Raw genomic sequence first — 14,179 nt, 5'->3', positions numbered from 1 at the left:
CCGGCATCGGTCCTCCGCTCCGCTGGATTTTCCCGAGAAAATTCTGTGATTTTTTTGTGGTTCCAAATTTTCCCCCATCAATTGGCAGGAAAACGCAGAAAAACTTCTCCTCTTCCTACACTCTCTCTTAACTCTCACCATGACTTTGCGTCTTCCTTTTGATCTTCCTTCGAGCTGAGCTCACTGTATGTCTGTATAGACATCTTCTTCTTACACTCCTTAATAATTCTGATATCATTCTCAGTGTAAGTCCCGCCCGCATGCTCTTGCCCATCCATCCCTCTCTTCATGATGATTTTCGGTTTTTTTTTATAGATGTTAGACTTCCTAAGCACTTTGCGGAGATATCCCGACTGATTGAGAGCTTATACTGCTATTTACATTGCATTTGCTGTGGTTGACAACTGCTAACACTGTAATGTGACAGAATCATGTGTGGTGTTATCGCTCTGATCTTAGCGAACCCCTCGTCCGCCGCCGCCGTTGACCTCCACGAGGCTTTATACCTGCTTCAGCGTGAGTCCTCCATCTAGGCATTTGTTAGAAGTTGGGATATTAACGGCTGCAGATCGCGGTCAAGATGCTGCAGGTGTCGCAACTTGCGCATCCGGGGGTCGCATCTACCAGCTCAAGGCCAACGGCATTGCTGCTCGTGTCTTCCAGGATGGTGCCAGAGTCGCCGATTTGCCCGGTTCTATGGGTATTGGCCACCTGAGATACCCTACCGCCGGTAGCAGTGCCAACGCGGAGGCTCAACCCTTCTACGTGAACAGCCCCTACGGTATCTGCTTGGCTCACAATGGCAACCTGATCAATGCGCCCGAGCTGAAGAGGTATCTGGATCTCGAGGCTCACCGTCACATCAACACCGATAGTGACAGTGAGCTGATGCTCAACATATTCGCCGATGAATTGAGCGAGACCAAAAAGGCCCGTGTGAACCGGGAAGACCTCTTTGCTGCTCTGAGTAGAATGTACTCACGCTGCGAGGGTGGATGGGCCTGCACGCTTATGCTGGCAGGCTTTGGTATCGTGGGTTTCCGTGACTCGTACGGTATCCGTCCGTTGTCTCTTGGTTCTCGGCCGTCCATTGATGGCGAGGGCATGGACTACATGATGGCATCTGAGTCGGTTGCTCTGCAGCAGCTGGGCTTCACCAATATCCGGGACATCCAGCCGGGTGAGGCTGTCATCATCGAAAAGGGTGGCGAGCCTGTCTTCCGTCAGGTGGCGCCTAAGAAGGCCTACGCCCCTGATATTTTCGAATATGTCTACTTCGCTCGTCCCGACTCCGTCATTGATGGTATCAGTGTCTACCGTAGCCGGCAACGCATGGGCGACCGCCTGGCCGCGCGGGTTCTCAACGTTCTTGGGCCGGAGGCCGTCAAGGACATTGACGTCGTCATTCCTGTTCCCGAAACCTCCACTACTTCTGCTGCTGCTGTGGCACGGTATTTGGACAAGCCTTACTGCCAAGGCTTTGTCAAGAACCGTTACATCTTCCGGACATTCATCATGCCTGAGCAAAAGACCCGGCAGAAGGGTGTTCGTCGAAAGCTGAATGCCATGCAAGCCGAATTCAAGGACCGAAATGTCCTTTTGGTAGACGACAGTATTGTCCGCGGAACCACAAGTCGAGAGATCGTCTCGATGGCCAGAGAGGCCGGCGCTAAGAAGGTTTACCTGGCTAGTTGCTCGCCCGAGATTACGCACGCCCATATCTACGGTATTGACCTGGCCTCTCCCTCCGAACTAGTCGCCTTCAACCGCGACACCGACGGCATCTCGCGCCACATCGGCGCCGAACAAGTCATCTACCAAACCCTCGACGACCTCAAGGGATCCTGCGCCGAAATCGCCCGCGAGAACGGCCTTTCCGAGCCCCAGGACTTCGAAGTCGGAGTTTTCTGTGGCTCATATGTCACTCCCGTTTCTGACGGCTACCTCAACCACTTGGAGCACATCCGCGGCGAGGGCCGCAAGGTCAAGGCCCTGGACAAGGCCAAGGAAGCCGTTGCACACGGATACGCTAGTGAACGGGACTTTCAGATCGCTGCCAACGGCGTGAAACTCGATGGAACTGGAAAGATCATCCCTGCGGACTCACCGAGCGACTCAGAAGTCCCGGCAGTCAGCATGAGCGCCGTCCGCAACGGAGGTGTCAACCACGTCGAGCACCCCGCCGTCAAGGATCGGATGGATATCAGCATCCATAACATTGGCGACCATGCATGATGATTTCTTTTATTTCTATTTTCTACGTGTTATGATATTTGTTTGTGCGATGGCACTGGAGTCTTGGAGTTTTGTCTGATAGACAGAGAACCAAAAAGACGAGGAATGGGTGGTAGATTTGTTTGACGATTTGCATGAAGGGTACGGTTGGATAATACCCCGCTGCATATAGCATGAATCAATGCGTATTTGATATATATCACTCTCTGTAGACTTGTAATGATACTATCGTAGTTGACTGTCGATTCAAGTCGAGCTGTTTTGCATGGTTTGCAACATTTGGCTATTGCATCATAGCTAACCGGTCTCCAACCAGAGTCCAACCACCCCGTCTGCTTCGACACAACGACACAATGGCTCGCATCACCCGTTCAGCTGCTCAGGCAGCCTTACTCGCAGCTAAAAAAGACCCTCAACTACTCTCTGATGCCCCAAAGCCAAATGGCACCGAAACACCCACCGAAGCGAAACGCATCCGCAGTCACAGTCAGAAGAACGAACCCAGCGCGAAAAAACAAAAGACAACCAAGTCGAAAACAGAAACCAACGACCTCCCCCATAATTTAGGCTCCCTGCCTTCACCCTTAACACCAAAGAGCAACACCGGCATCAAACGCGAACAGCTGGCCGACCTAGCAACTGACCTCCAATCCACCGTCGACAGAACCACCGAAACCATCCACGCTCAACAACAACCCAACCTCCAAAAGCCGAAAAAGAATACATACGGCCTAACCCCCGGCTTAACCCCCTTCCCCAGTTACCCCCGCCCAACACCCACCGAATGCGAACAAGTCGCCCGCCTCCTAACAAGCATCCACGGCGAGATAACGCCCCCAACAACCCTCCCTGAACCCTCATTGACAGTAACCGGCTGCGGCGAGGTCCCCTCCGTGCTCGACGCGCTAATCCGCACGCTTCTCAGCGGTGCGACGACGGGGAAGAACTCAGCTATGGCGTTTAATGGGCTTGTGCAGAAGTTTGGGATTCTGAATGAGGGGATTGGGAAGGGGAGTGTGGATTGGGATAAGGTTAGACGGGCAAAGGTTGAGGATGTGTTTGAGGCGATTAAAAGGGGTGGATTGGCGGATGTGAAGAGTAGGAATTTGAAAAGGATCTTGGATTTGGTGTATGAGGAGAATCAGAAACGGAGGGAGATTCTGACCAACAACCCGGACGACCCAGCACTCAAGTCAGAACCATCCACCAGCAAAGACTACGAAATCGCCTGCGCAGAGGAAAACGTTCTATCTCTCAATCACCTTCACACCCTCCCCACCCCTACCGTAATGACCCATCTAACCAGCTACCCGGGCATCGGCCCCAAAACTGCCGCCTGCGTGATCCTCTTCTGCCTCCAACGCCCCTGCTTCGCCGTCGACACACACATCTTCCGCATCAGCAAGTGGTTGGGTTGGCTGCCTCCTGACACTGCCAGCAGCAGAGTAAACGAGGTAACCGCGTTTGGGCATTTGGAAGTGCGGGTGCCGGATGGTTTGAAGTATAGTTTGCATCAGTTGTTGATCCGGCATGGGAAGAGTTGTGCGAGGTGTAGGGCTGGGACAGGGAAGGGGGCTGTTGGGTGGAAGGAGGGGTGTGTTATTGAACATTTGGTGAGGAGGACGGGGGGGAGGAAGTAGTACATTTCCTGGAGAGTGCTGGTAGATAGTAGGGGTTTGGTGATATACGGATGTGATGTTCTATATATTCTACGGATGAGCCGATATATCCCAACTTATTTTTTTTTTTTTTTTGAGTCTCTGAGATACTATCATAATAGACAAGCTACACGAGGGAATATACATATAATAAAATAATAACCAAAAAAGCATTGCAGGCCAATTAGACACAATTGTATATGGAAAGGGGCCCACGTGACTCTACGCTCCGATATCGAACCATCGAACCTACCATCCGCTTCGTGTCTTCTCAACCAGCGCGTCTCCTCAGATCACGCCAACCCTCTCCAGCCGTCAAAATGGAGACCCTGGCGACCTACTTCCCACCACAATTCCATCCCGTGATGGAACTGCTCGAGCCCCATACACAATGGCTCAGCATCGCCCTCGTTTCCATCTCCGCCCTCTACCTAACAACAATTTACGTGTCCCACAAACGCGAGTCCGCCGTCCCCTTCAACGTCCCCCTTCCTCCGGAAATCCGTTCGAACTACAACTGGGCCGGCAAGAACTGGGACGATATAACCGGTGAAAAAAAACGTGTGCTTGAAAGCCAGGCCCGTGGACAATGGGATAAGGATTTGATTATGAGTTATTGTCCTGCGGACGGACGGGTTCTTGGGAATGGGGTTCAGCCTGCGACGAGGGAAGTTGTTGAGAAGGCTGTTGAGGATGCGGCAAGTGCGCAGGTTGAATGGGCGAAGACGGGGTTTGCGGAGAGGAGGAAGGTGCTTAGGACGTTGTTGAGGTGTGCATACACCCTCCCTCTTATGGTATGTGATGTGCTGACCGGATAGATACGTTCTCGACCACCAAGATGATATTGTGACCGCTTGTTGCCTTGATTCCGGAAAGACGCGAGTTGATGCTGCGTTTGGTGAGATCCTAGTAACGGCTGAGAAATTGAAATGGACCATCGACCACGGCGAAAAAGCATTGGCACCTGAGTCTAGACCGACGAATTTCCTAATGATGTACAAGAAGAATATGGTCACGTACGAACCGCTTGGTGTTGTCTCGGCGTGTGTGTCGTGGAACTATCCATTCCACAACTTCATCGGACCGGTTATCAGTGCGTTGTTTGCTGGAAATGGTGTCGTGGTTAAGCCGTCCGAGCAGACTGCGTGGTGTACAACATACTTTTTGGAAATGGCGCGTGGGGCACTTTCGGCTTGTGGTCATTCTCGGGATCTCGTGCAGACTGTTGTCTGTCTGCCTGATGTTGCGGATGTGTTGACTTCTCACCCTGGAATTTCGCAGTTGACGTTTATCGGCTCGAAGCCTGTGGCGCACAAAGTGTGTGAATCGGCAGCCAAGTCGTTGACACCTGTGTGTGTGGAACTAGGTGGTAAAGACCCTGCTGTCATCTTAGACGACTCCGGAACCGTGAGTGAAGCATCATCCATTGCCTCCGTCCTCATGCGCGGCGTCTTCCAATCCGCTGGCCAAAACTGCATCGGCGTCGAACGGGTCATCGCCCTCCCCGGCATCTACAACAAACTCCTCGACATTCTCACCCCCCGCATCAAAACCCTCCGCCTAGGCTCCGTCCTCGTCGACTCTACCTCCAAAACACCCTCCACCCCCGACGTCGGCGCCATGATCTCCCCGGCCTCCTTCGACCGTCTCGAATCTCTTATCGAAGATGCAGTCCACCACGGCGCACGTCTAATCTGTGGCGGAAAACGCTTCTCCCATCCCACCCACACGCACGGCCACTACTTCACACCGACGCTCCTCGCCGACGTAACCCCCTCAATGCGCATCGCGCAAATCGAACTATTCGCCCCAGTCTTCGTCCTCATGCGTGCAGACTCCGTTCCCCATGCCATTTCTATTGCCAACTCCACAATCTACGGCCTGGGCGCTAGTGTCTTCGGCTACAACACCCCTGATGTAAACAAATGCGTATCCCAGATAAAATCAGGCATGACCTCCGTCAACGACTTCGGCAGCTACTACGCCGTGCAACTCCCCTTCGGCGGCGTCAAGGGCTCCGGGTATGGCCGTTTCGCCGGCGAAGAAGGACTGCGGGGGATTTGCAATGTGAAATCCATCTGTGTGGACCGGTTCCCGAAACTCATGGCGACAAGGATCCCGCCGAGAGTGGATTATCCGATTCACAAGAGTGATAGCGCCAAGCAGAATGGAACTGAGGCGTGGGAGATGTGTAAGGGGGTTGTTGAGACGGGGTATGAGATGGGGATTGGGGGGAGGGTTAGAGGGATTGTTAGGTTGTTGGGGAATATGTAGCTGCCATGCTGGAGAGAATAGATATGATATGTACAATAGTAGATAATAATAGTAGATAATCGTGCAACCAGTGCAAATACACAAATATACACACAACCAACCAACTCTCAGTCCTATTTACTCTCCCGCTAAACTCACAAAATCAACCCCCTCACCCATCCACCCCTCCAACCCACCCTCAACCCCAAGCACATCCCTCAAATACCGTCCCCCCATCTCATTTCCCGCATTACACCTCCCCATCCAAAACACTCCAACATCCGGCCTCCCCCTAACAACCTCCCTCATCTCCGGCATCCGCAACATAAGATCTAGCAACCAGCCCCCAAACGCATCACACAGCTCCATCGCCCACGCTGTTATATATGAGTCATCTGGGGGCACTGATTCTGCGCTTGCACGAAGGAGGAGCTTGAATATGGTTGTGGAGGGGAGGGATGTGCGGTAGTGTTCTGCCGGTAGCGTATACACTTCCCCACTAGAAGAGGTAGCCCGAAAATAATACTCATCAATCTTTAAGAGAGTAGTCAGGGCATCGTGGTTCTGGGAAATAATAGCTTTATGAACACCCTCCTGCAGCGCGTCTCTATTTAGGGAGATATTCCTAGCCGCACGCATAGATGAGTGACCCGTGCGGTTAAACCCACTAGATGAGCGGAGGAGTTCGAGGAATGCTATATCTGTCCTGTTGAAACCGTGAGTTCCGCCGTGGAGGAGATGTGATGGAAATTCGCGGAGGTTGAGGAGGGGGTATATTGTTTTGTCGTGGTTTGTGTCGGGGGATGTTATTTGGATGGAGACGAGGGGAGTGAGGGTTAGAGTGTAGTGTTTGTTGTTTCTGGTTCCTTGGAATGTGCGGATGGCACCACCACTACCTTTCTCTGTAGGTGATTCGAGATACCGGTTGAGGGAGTGTTTTTGGTCGTTGTCCATGGTAATCCCGACATCAATCCATAGCCGTTGGATGTTGAGGGCCATCAAATCAGGGAGATAGTTCAGCACCCTCCGCACAGTACACCATTTACACCTGAAAACAGTACTCTGTAGGATTTGCCGTTCATCTTCGCCTATAGGCACATAATCAAGCGGTCGTAGGATCCTCGCAACGCCCACGCTCCTCCTATCCCCATCTTCACCCTCAGAAGAAGTAGGTGAACGGTAAGGATCTCTCCAAAAGGCGAGAATAATCAAAACGCGATAAATCCGCTCACTCGAAACAGCTGCCGCAAGAGAAAGTGAAGACCTCGCGAAATTGACATTCAGCGCGTGCAGGAAGATCTTCTCGAGTAGTTCGACGGGGAGACGTTCCAGGCGGGAGAGATTTTTTCGTTTCTTTTTCTTTGGCTGTGAGTCGGACTGGTACTGGTATTGGAGTTGTGAGAGGGAGCCTAGCTGGGATTGCGACTGGGACTGGGATCGAGGCTGGGTGTTTAACCAGGCACTGCCGCTTATAAATGGGCGTTTTCGTCGTGATTGTAAAGAGCGTCGAAAATCATCAAGCGGGAGTAATGCTTTACCCCGTTGATTGCTCCGGACTGGTTTGGCATCTGGGTTCTGGTTTTGATCATCATGGCTGGGCTTGACTCGCTTTCTGCGGCCGCGGACTCGAATGGGCGTTAGGCCCGACATGGTAGTCTATTCATTCAGAGTCTCAGCCTCCCCTGTATACTATCCCCTGTATACTATACCGAAGTTGACCGTTGTATACAAATAGAGGCGATATCAAACTCTGTATGGATCTGATTGGCGGAATCTCAGATAATCACATGACCTCCATCTGCTCTAAACCTAACGCTAAGCCTCATTCACCACGACAGGGCTAATGACGTCACGCTACAAGTAAGTATCAAGTTTCTCCCGCGTTGACGCAGCCGTTAATCTGCAGCCAATCCAACGGGGACTTCTATTTTGACTGATGCAGGGAATATAAGAGGATCGGCAGGATTAAATCATACCAGGTATGACAGATGGTATGACGGAATTGGAATGTTTACTTGGATCTTGGTACGTAGATGGGTTGGTGGGTGGTATATATATGGTTGTACCACAGGTACCAACAATTCAATCTCGTCCTCAAAAAGAATCTTGCAATAGACATCAAGTCTAGGCATCAAACAATCAAATTCTCCCCATCTGATATCCAAGTCAAACCAATTCAAATCAAATCAACCTCCATAAATCACCAAAATGGGCGCCGTCTGTTCCTGCGTACGTTTCACTACCTCCCTTCCATCACAAGCCAAGCTAACAACTATCAGATCGCAGGCGTATTCCAATCCATCGGAGCCTGCCTCCGCGGCATCGTTAACGCCATCGGCTCCGTCATCATGGCGATTGTCAACGGCGTCGTGAGTCTCTGCGATATCATCATCACATGTCTGACGTGCGGTTACTGCGGTCGACGCAAAGGGACGAGGACGACGAGGAGGTCGAGAATATAAAATGATGCCATGAGTTTGGATAATAATGAGTTATGATTGATGGTATGGGTATATGGATATGGATATGGATATGGGTTATGTCGTTTTCATTTTGCTCGCGTTTCATGTGTTTTGTTTAGGATACCACGTCAATGTTTATGAATCCATTTGTCAACCTCAGCCGCGTTATATCTTCTCAGTAACTCATCCTTTAAATGTATATCTTCCGGGACATCGCACCAACGCTTCTCGACCAAGAGCTTAATAAACGGATCATCCCGCTCATCCGCATATTTAATCGCAGCGCGAAAATGACACGGCAGCAATGGCCAGTCTCTAGAATAATTGTAGCACTTGAGTCGAATGCACAACCCCAACAGTCGCTGAAAAGTACCCAAGTCCCGGTCGCGAATCACCTGTCGCAGGATACGCCTCGAGCATTCGAAATTCTCATCTTCGTCGATATACGCTCCTTCCGCTAGTAGGGCCAGGAAGCTGAGTTTATCGGGTGTCCAGGGGGGACAGAGGAGTTTCTCTGGCATGCGCGGCATGGTGGATACACATGCTGGGAATCTGTATTCCTCCTCACTGACGGGAAAAGATAGTCCGTCAACGAGTCTGTTGAGGACCACGAGGCCGGAGTTGAACCAGATACTAAGCACACAGCTGCCGTAGGTGTCCGGAATACCATTGATGGATTTACACATTGCGAGGATCTTAAGATCCTCGACTAGGTTCTCACTGGGAGCATCCTGGGCGTCCATGATGCGGGTTGACTCCTCGAACCGTTGCTCCAGATTCGACAGCTTGTTTTTATCCTCTGAGGAAAATTTCAGACGCGTACATTGGATCGCAATGACATGTTTGATGTATTCCACCTGACATTTCCGCACCAAGGGTAACGTGCACCATCGTGTTCCGAGAATAGCGCTCTGCAGGCCTGTCCGTTCCTGCTTCGAGAGGCCGTAAAAGTCCAGCGGCGGAGGCAGGTATTCCAGCGTCAAGATGCCGCGAGACTCGTGGTTGTCAATAGTAAATGCAAGTCGAATAAGCCATGTATATATTACCGGATCCGAAAGAGCCCTGGCGATATGGATCGAAGCGCGGGGGAGATTAAACTCAACGCAATGCAGAAAAATTATCTGAATGATTTCGACAGGAAGACATTCAATCCGTGCTGGTACTCGTTTTTCACTCATATTCAGTACTATCTTTTCACACATTGTTCGTCACTTGGGGGCGCAGCAATCGTTCGATTTGAGATCAAAACCGAACCATCACAGCAGCGCTCACAGCAACGCTCACTCGCTCGCTAGCTGCTCAACGCGAGAGCGGTGAATTGTCAGCTGTTATCGTGATCAACATAATCGGATGTATCTGATCGTAGTAGGAGAGTGGAGGTGGGTAGTGATGAGTCGAATTTCGTGTTGGGTTATGGACTCTGGTCTGTCGTTGTTGAGGATGGGAAATATGCGGACGGTGATTCTTCGGTCGTGACTGCGTCGGGATTTGAGTACTTTCTAGTGAGTGCTGGGTGATTTCAGTCGATTTATATCAAGAAGTCATCCTGTGACGACTCTGAAGCGTAAATGGTGGCATTTTGGGATGTGACTAGTGGTGGAGGTGAACTGATGGTGGAGGACGTCTTAGCGAAGATGATCTGTGGAGTGACGGTCTACACAACGTGACTTTTACAGCTGTAGCAGGATATTGAATCCATATGGAAGTACGCTCATCTATAGTATTCTGTAGTACTCCGTAAGAACTGTGCCTACTTATTGGCGCGGCTATTATTTCCTGCAATATCCACACTAGGGCGACGGGAGCATGTCATAAGTACGGATGCATTTTACCGGGTATGTGCTCATTATATGGGAATTACATGGAATATGATCTTGGAACATCTTCTAATTCGAACAAAGTTCTATACACATCCGACAACCAAATCACGGCCAGTCGCACATGGCAGAGTTGACAATTACTGCGTGATTGTATTGGTCGAAGGATAAAGAGGCGTAAAAGGACAGGATATTTTCCGTTTAAACGGCAGCAAGGTCGCCGAAGCGCTCCTAGAACCATTATTAGTATAATCCAACTTCGGATCTGAAAAAGAACATACCTTGTAGCCCGGCGGCATCCACTTGCCCTTGGAGACCAGGGAAGAGGTCTTCTCGTCAATCTCAGGCTGGGCAGCGGCAACCTCGTCCTGTAATTCATCAGCATTTGTAGCGCATTCGATGGCTGTGTAACATAACATACCACAGTGAGATCCTCAAACGGCCTCGCAGTCTCAATGTTCTCAAGAGTCTTCTTCAACTCAACAATCTCAGCCTCAACCTTACCCTTGGTCTGTTCAGCGTTCTGAACAGCCTGGGCCTCAAAGGCGTCAATGGCCTTGATCTGGCGGCTGACGTCGTAGGTGGCGGGCTTGAAGGTCTTGAAGTGGTTCTCGAGCTCGTCGATAACGGCCTGGTTCTTCAGGACGTTGCGGTAGTGGGCAAAGTCGATGGTCTGGGGCTGCTCGGAAAGGAGCTGGACCTTGCGGCGCGCATCGTCGTTACGCTTCTTGAAGGCCTGGAGGGCGGTGGCTGTTTGACCGCGGAGACCGAGGGAGCTGGTCACCTTGGTCCAGTCGATTTTGAGAGCGGCACTGCGCTGAGGGGGTGTTAGCAATTATTTCCTGCCCATTGAAAAGAATGCGTTTAATTATAAAGCATGATTGGTACATACAGCGGCCATTATGACGGTGTTGTATGGAGGGGAGGGGTTAACTGCACAATGGGAGGTTCGGAGAGTTGAGGATTCATTCGGCAAGGTTTGGGATGCGGCGCCCTCACGTGACTTTGTTCCCGTGTTCCGAGACCACCACTTACAAGTAAAGCGGACTGATATTATAGCCGTATCGACCCTACAAGCCATATTGAAAAATTTGAAATGCTTATACGAATTGAAAGCTTACAGCAACGCTTACAGGTAAAAATGAAGAAATTATCGTGCTTTTCAGGCTATACACTAAGGGAGAGGGCCCAGAACAGGGATATCAACGTGACACTCGCACCCAAAGCTCACTCATTCATCCTGCCGGCAGGGCTTCCATCACCATCACCGGACAAATCATATGCTGAGAGCCATGATCGAGTTCACAATATCGTTGTCATTCTCCCGGAGGGCCTTGACGGCCTTCTTGCGGGAGACATTGGCCTGGGCCATGACAAGGTCAATGTCCTTGGCCTCGAGGCCGGCCTCGTCAACCTCCTCGCCGTCATCCTCCTCCTCTTCCTTCTTGGCCTCAACTTCGGGGGCCTTGCCCTTGCCGTGATCGTGGTCATGGTCGTGGTCGTGGTCGTGACCAGCGTGCTCACCACCGGCGGCCTCGGCAGCAGCCAGCTGCTGAGCAGCGGAAGCCTGGGCCTGGGAGTTCAGGTCCTCGATCTTGGCCTCACCGAAGATGCTGCACTGTGTCAGTTCTGCTTTTTCCGTAGTCATATTCATGGTTGGAGTTCGACATACATCCAGGTGTTGCTGGAAGGCGACTTGTAAACATCGGGCTGGTTAACAACGAAGAGGATCTGTAATCCATTAGCGACCGTCTCGGTTAAATCCCCTCTCGCCCCTCTTCACATCCAGGTCGCGGGGAAGCATACGTTCTTAGGACGGCGGAGAGTAACACGGGTGATTCCCGGGACGTGCTTGAGACCGAGCTTGCCAATGGCCTTGCGGGCCTTCTTCTCGTTACGGGAGTGGATGGTGACAGCGGCGCCTCCGGGGATGGTGGGCTCGTCGCCAGCCTCAGACTCAGAGCTGTCGCCCGCCTCCTCAACCTGCTTGGTGGGCTCCTCATCGGGAACTTCTTCAACACGGGGGTCGGCCATTGTGAATTAGAATTTTCTAAGAAACCGGGAGTTAGTTATTCATTGTTCGTTGTTCGCTGTTCGCTGTTCTCGCACAGGTGCAGTGCGGGCGGGCACAAATGTGCCCTCAAAACACCCGAAAACCCCACGATTTTCCCACAAATGGGCGGGAATCGAGGAATTCAACGGCAGGAAAAGATTCAGCATCTCGAAAACAAAAACTGGCATACCTGGTTCGCGGAAAGAGGGATTTGGTGGATGGGGTGGGTATTTTTGTCTGGTTGGAGGTTGAAGGTCGTAAATGCTGTGTGAAGGTCATCCTGCCGAAAATCGATTAGCGAGGCTGGGTCTCCCACTCCCCAACTGCCCACTGTGCATGCATACTAACTATGTAGTATTCCAGCATAAGTACTGTTTACAGTCTACAAAATATATAAATATACCGATATTGCAGAATTACAATTGACAAGAATTACGTCCAGCATTCAATCCCAATATGGAACTATACAGAGTAGCTGCTCAACTGCTCAACAACCGAACGCGGTTCCATACCCCAGTCTATGTAAAGATAGTAGCAGAGATAAAATATTGTAGCATCTCCAAATTGGTCTAGACGCAAGAACATGGTCGATCGGACACGGGATATCAAGTTTTGAATCATTCTTTTTTGCTGTCAATAATATGCATACAGCATTTTTGCTGAATTAAAAGAAAAAACCCTCAGCAAAAGGAAAAACCGTCCCAGGGATCCCCTCACACTTGCACCGAGCCTCATGAAACCATTTATGCCTTAGGAGCAGCCGCCTTGGCCTTAGCGAGAGACTTCTGGACCTCGTAACGAGCCTGTATCCGTTAGCATTATTCAACCTTATGGATCCCTCCAAATTGCGTAGACGCATATATGATCCGTCGCAACGCGATTCCATGTCATGTGGAGTATGCAGAACGTACCTGCTTTCTCAGGCGGAGGACCTTGAAGCGCTCAAAGTCGGTCAGGTTCTTCCTCCGGTCGGCACCCTCGGTCTTCTGAGCATAGTTGCTCTTAGCCCACTTGGCGTCGATCTCGTTGTTCGCCCAGAGCTTCTTGACGGGACCAGTACCGGCGGCACGGGGGAGCTTGGGGATGGTGAAGTGGGTGAGGGTAGCGTTGGCAAGGGGAAGGACGTGACGGGGGACGATCTTCTGCTCCTCGCTGGAGGGACCGTCAACCAGGACCTGTCGCGCGAAATCTTGTCAATATAATCCTTTTGTCTCGTCTTCCTCCAAATCCGTATAATCTTCAATCATCCAATCCAATCCAATCCATCCAGATTCGGGTTCAAACGTACACGGCGGTGGTCGACAATCTCAACAATAACGGCGAGCTTGCCGGTGAAGGGACCGCGGCGGATGAGCACCACACGGCCAACCTCAACCAGCTTCCATTGAGCAATCTTCACGTCGATATCGGCCATGGCGAAGGGCTTCCTATAACGCACAACGCAAAGTCTCAGCGGATGTTCAGAAACAGCGTAACAGCGTAACAGCGTAACGAGCGTAAAAAGCGGAAAATCTCTGTTCACTGAATATAGCAGAAAAGAACTCACGGTCGACTAACTCCAAGGGCGGTCGTGTAAAAGGTGTTGTCGAAGAGTCGGGGTTGTCGAAGTCGTCCGGAACGCACAAGATTCGCTCGCTGTGGCTGCCGGAATCGCGAATTTCGCTGCCACGCCCGGTTGCCCACAGAGCCTCGCTTACTGGC

General features: G+C 51.2%; 9 protein-coding genes across 9 annotated transcripts; 4 read left to right on the top strand and 5 right to left on the bottom strand.

Moving 5' to 3' along the window:
* Positions 1–258: 258 nt before the first annotated feature.
* EURHEDRAFT_475079 (amidophosphoribosyltransferase) lies at positions 259–2,424 on the top strand. The gene is made up of 2 exons (XM_040785400.1): positions 259–516; positions 569–2,424. The coding sequence occupies exons 1-2, from the start codon at positions 432–434 to the stop codon at positions 2,233–2,235; spliced, it is 1,752 nt and encodes a 583-aa protein (XP_040640434.1). The 5' UTR covers positions 259–431; the 3' UTR covers positions 2,236–2,424.
* Positions 2,425–2,559: 135 nt separating this feature from the next.
* EURHEDRAFT_410525 (endonuclease III domain-containing protein) lies at positions 2,560–4,024 on the top strand. The gene has a single exon (XM_040781381.1). It carries the CDS (start codon positions 2,589–2,591, stop codon positions 3,873–3,875), a length of 1,287 nt encoding a protein of 428 aa, XP_040640433.1. The 5' UTR covers positions 2,560–2,588; the 3' UTR covers positions 3,876–4,024.
* A 151-nt stretch (positions 4,025–4,175) lies between these two features.
* EURHEDRAFT_384971 (aldehyde dehydrogenase family protein) lies at positions 4,176–6,468 on the top strand. Its single transcript, XM_040779636.1, has 2 exons — positions 4,176–4,662; positions 4,712–6,468. The coding sequence occupies exons 1-2, from the start codon at positions 4,214–4,216 to the stop codon at positions 6,165–6,167; spliced, it is 1,905 nt and encodes a 634-aa protein (XP_040640432.1). The 5' UTR covers positions 4,176–4,213; the 3' UTR covers positions 6,168–6,468.
* On the bottom strand, positions 6,226–8,044 carry EURHEDRAFT_337229 (uncharacterized protein). The gene has a single exon (XM_040778386.1). It carries the CDS (start codon positions 7,794–7,796, stop codon positions 6,285–6,287), a length of 1,512 nt encoding a protein of 503 aa, XP_040640431.1. The 5' UTR covers positions 7,797–8,044; the 3' UTR covers positions 6,226–6,284.
* A 238-nt stretch (positions 8,045–8,282) lies between these two features.
* Positions 8,283–10,261, bottom strand: EURHEDRAFT_410521 (uncharacterized protein). Its single transcript, XM_040781380.1, has 2 exons — positions 8,426–10,261; positions 8,283–8,375 (listed from the first exon to the last, which is right to left on the bottom strand). Exon 1 carries the CDS (start codon positions 9,808–9,810, stop codon positions 8,737–8,739), a length of 1,074 nt encoding a protein of 357 aa, XP_040640429.1. The 5' UTR covers positions 9,811–10,261; the 3' UTR covers positions 8,283–8,375; positions 8,426–8,736.
* On the top strand, positions 8,355–8,608 carry EURHEDRAFT_452500 (uncharacterized protein; the record flags this gene model as incomplete). Its single annotated transcript, XM_040784039.1, has 2 exons — positions 8,355–8,375; positions 8,426–8,608. The coding sequence occupies 2 exons, from the start codon at positions 8,355–8,357 to the stop codon at positions 8,606–8,608; spliced, it is 204 nt and encodes a 67-aa protein (XP_040640430.1).
* An 81-nt stretch (positions 10,262–10,342) lies between the features above and the next one.
* On the bottom strand, positions 10,343–11,370 carry EURHEDRAFT_410520 (F1F0 ATP synthase subunit d). The gene is made up of 4 exons (XM_040781379.1): positions 11,318–11,370; positions 10,847–11,242; positions 10,707–10,793; positions 10,343–10,656 (listed from the first exon to the last, which is right to left on the bottom strand). Exons 1-4 carry the CDS (start codon positions 11,324–11,326, stop codon positions 10,627–10,629), a joined length of 522 nt encoding a protein of 173 aa, XP_040640428.1. The 5' UTR covers positions 11,327–11,370; the 3' UTR covers positions 10,343–10,626.
* Positions 11,371–11,578: 208 nt separating this feature from the next.
* On the bottom strand, positions 11,579–12,743 carry EURHEDRAFT_410519 (nascent polypeptide-associated complex subunit alpha). Its single transcript, XM_040781378.1, has 4 exons — positions 12,669–12,743; positions 12,232–12,475; positions 12,098–12,156; positions 11,579–12,038 (listed from the first exon to the last, which is right to left on the bottom strand). Exons 2-4 carry the CDS (start codon positions 12,457–12,459, stop codon positions 11,702–11,704), a joined length of 624 nt encoding a protein of 207 aa, XP_040640427.1. The 5' UTR covers positions 12,460–12,475; positions 12,669–12,743; the 3' UTR covers positions 11,579–11,701.
* Positions 12,744–12,880: 137 nt separating this feature from the next.
* On the bottom strand, positions 12,881–14,111 carry EURHEDRAFT_410518 (60S ribosomal protein eL14). Its single transcript, XM_040781377.1, has 3 exons — positions 13,767–14,111; positions 13,390–13,653; positions 12,881–13,281 (listed from the first exon to the last, which is right to left on the bottom strand). Exons 1-3 carry the CDS (start codon positions 13,890–13,892, stop codon positions 13,222–13,224), a joined length of 450 nt encoding a protein of 149 aa, XP_040640426.1. The 5' UTR covers positions 13,893–14,111; the 3' UTR covers positions 12,881–13,221.
* Positions 14,112–14,179: the final 68 nt, after the last annotated feature.

The sequence above is a fragment of the Aspergillus ruber genome (genome assembly GCF_000600275.1).
Source record: "Aspergillus ruber CBS 135680 unplaced genomic scaffold scaffold00007, whole genome shotgun sequence".
NCBI classification, from domain to species: Eukaryota; Fungi; Ascomycota; class Eurotiomycetes; order Eurotiales; family Aspergillaceae; genus Aspergillus; species Aspergillus ruber.
Note: the sequence above shows the minus strand (reverse complement) of the source record. Positions and strands in the feature narration are given on the sequence as shown.

Bases quoted from the DNA above. Each gene is read 5' to 3' on its own strand.
- EURHEDRAFT_337229 (XM_040778386.1), bottom strand. From the start codon at position 7,796: ATGTCGGGCCTAACGCCCATTCGAGTCCGCGGCCGCAGAAAGCGAGTC.
- EURHEDRAFT_410525 (XM_040781381.1), top strand. From the start codon at position 2,589: ATGGCTCGCATCACCCGTTCAGCTGCTCAGGCAGCCTTACTCGCAGCT.
- EURHEDRAFT_475079 (XM_040785400.1), top strand. From the start codon at position 432: ATGTGTGGTGTTATCGCTCTGATCTTAGCGAACCCCTCGTCCGCCGCC. The intron at 517-568 runs GTGAGTCCTCCA...TAACGGCTGCAG, and splicing joins GGCTTTATACCTGCTTCAGC to ATCGCGGTCAAGATGCTGCA.
- EURHEDRAFT_384971 (XM_040779636.1), top strand. From the start codon at position 4,214: ATGGAGACCCTGGCGACCTACTTCCCACCACAATTCCATCCCGTGATG. The intron at 4,663-4,711 runs GTGTGCATACAC...CTGACCGGATAG, and splicing joins GTGCTTAGGACGTTGTTGAG to ATACGTTCTCGACCACCAAG.
- EURHEDRAFT_410518 (XM_040781377.1), bottom strand. From the start codon at position 13,892: ATGGCCGATATCGACGTGAAGATTGCTCAATGGAAGCTGGTTGAGGTT. The intron at 13,654-13,766 runs GTACGTTTGAAC...TTCGCGCGACAG, and splicing joins AGATTGTCGACCACCGCCGT to GTCCTGGTTGACGGTCCCTC. The intron at 13,282-13,389 runs GTACGTTCTGCA...TAACGGATACAG, and splicing joins TCCTCCGCCTGAGAAAGCAG to GCTCGTTACGAGGTCCAGAA.
- EURHEDRAFT_410519 (XM_040781378.1), bottom strand. From the start codon at position 12,459: ATGGCCGACCCCCGTGTTGAAGAAGTTCCCGATGAGGAGCCCACCAAG. The intron at 12,157-12,231 runs GTATGCTTCCCC...AATGGATTACAG, and splicing joins CTCTCCGCCGTCCTAAGAAC to ATCCTCTTCGTTGTTAACCA. The intron at 12,039-12,097 runs GTATGTCGAACT...GACACAGTGCAG, and splicing joins CCTTCCAGCAACACCTGGAT to CATCTTCGGTGAGGCCAAGA.
- EURHEDRAFT_410520 (XM_040781379.1), bottom strand. The intron at 10,794-10,846 runs GTATGTTATGTT...GATGAATTACAG, and splicing joins CGTTTGAGGATCTCACTGTG to GACGAGGTTGCCGCTGCCCA. The intron at 10,657-10,706 runs GTATGTTCTTTT...TAATGGTTCTAG, and splicing joins GGATGCCGCCGGGCTACAAG to GAGCGCTTCGGCGACCTTGC.
- EURHEDRAFT_410521 (XM_040781380.1), bottom strand. From the start codon at position 9,810: ATGTGTGAAAAGATAGTACTGAATATGAGTGAAAAACGAGTACCAGCA.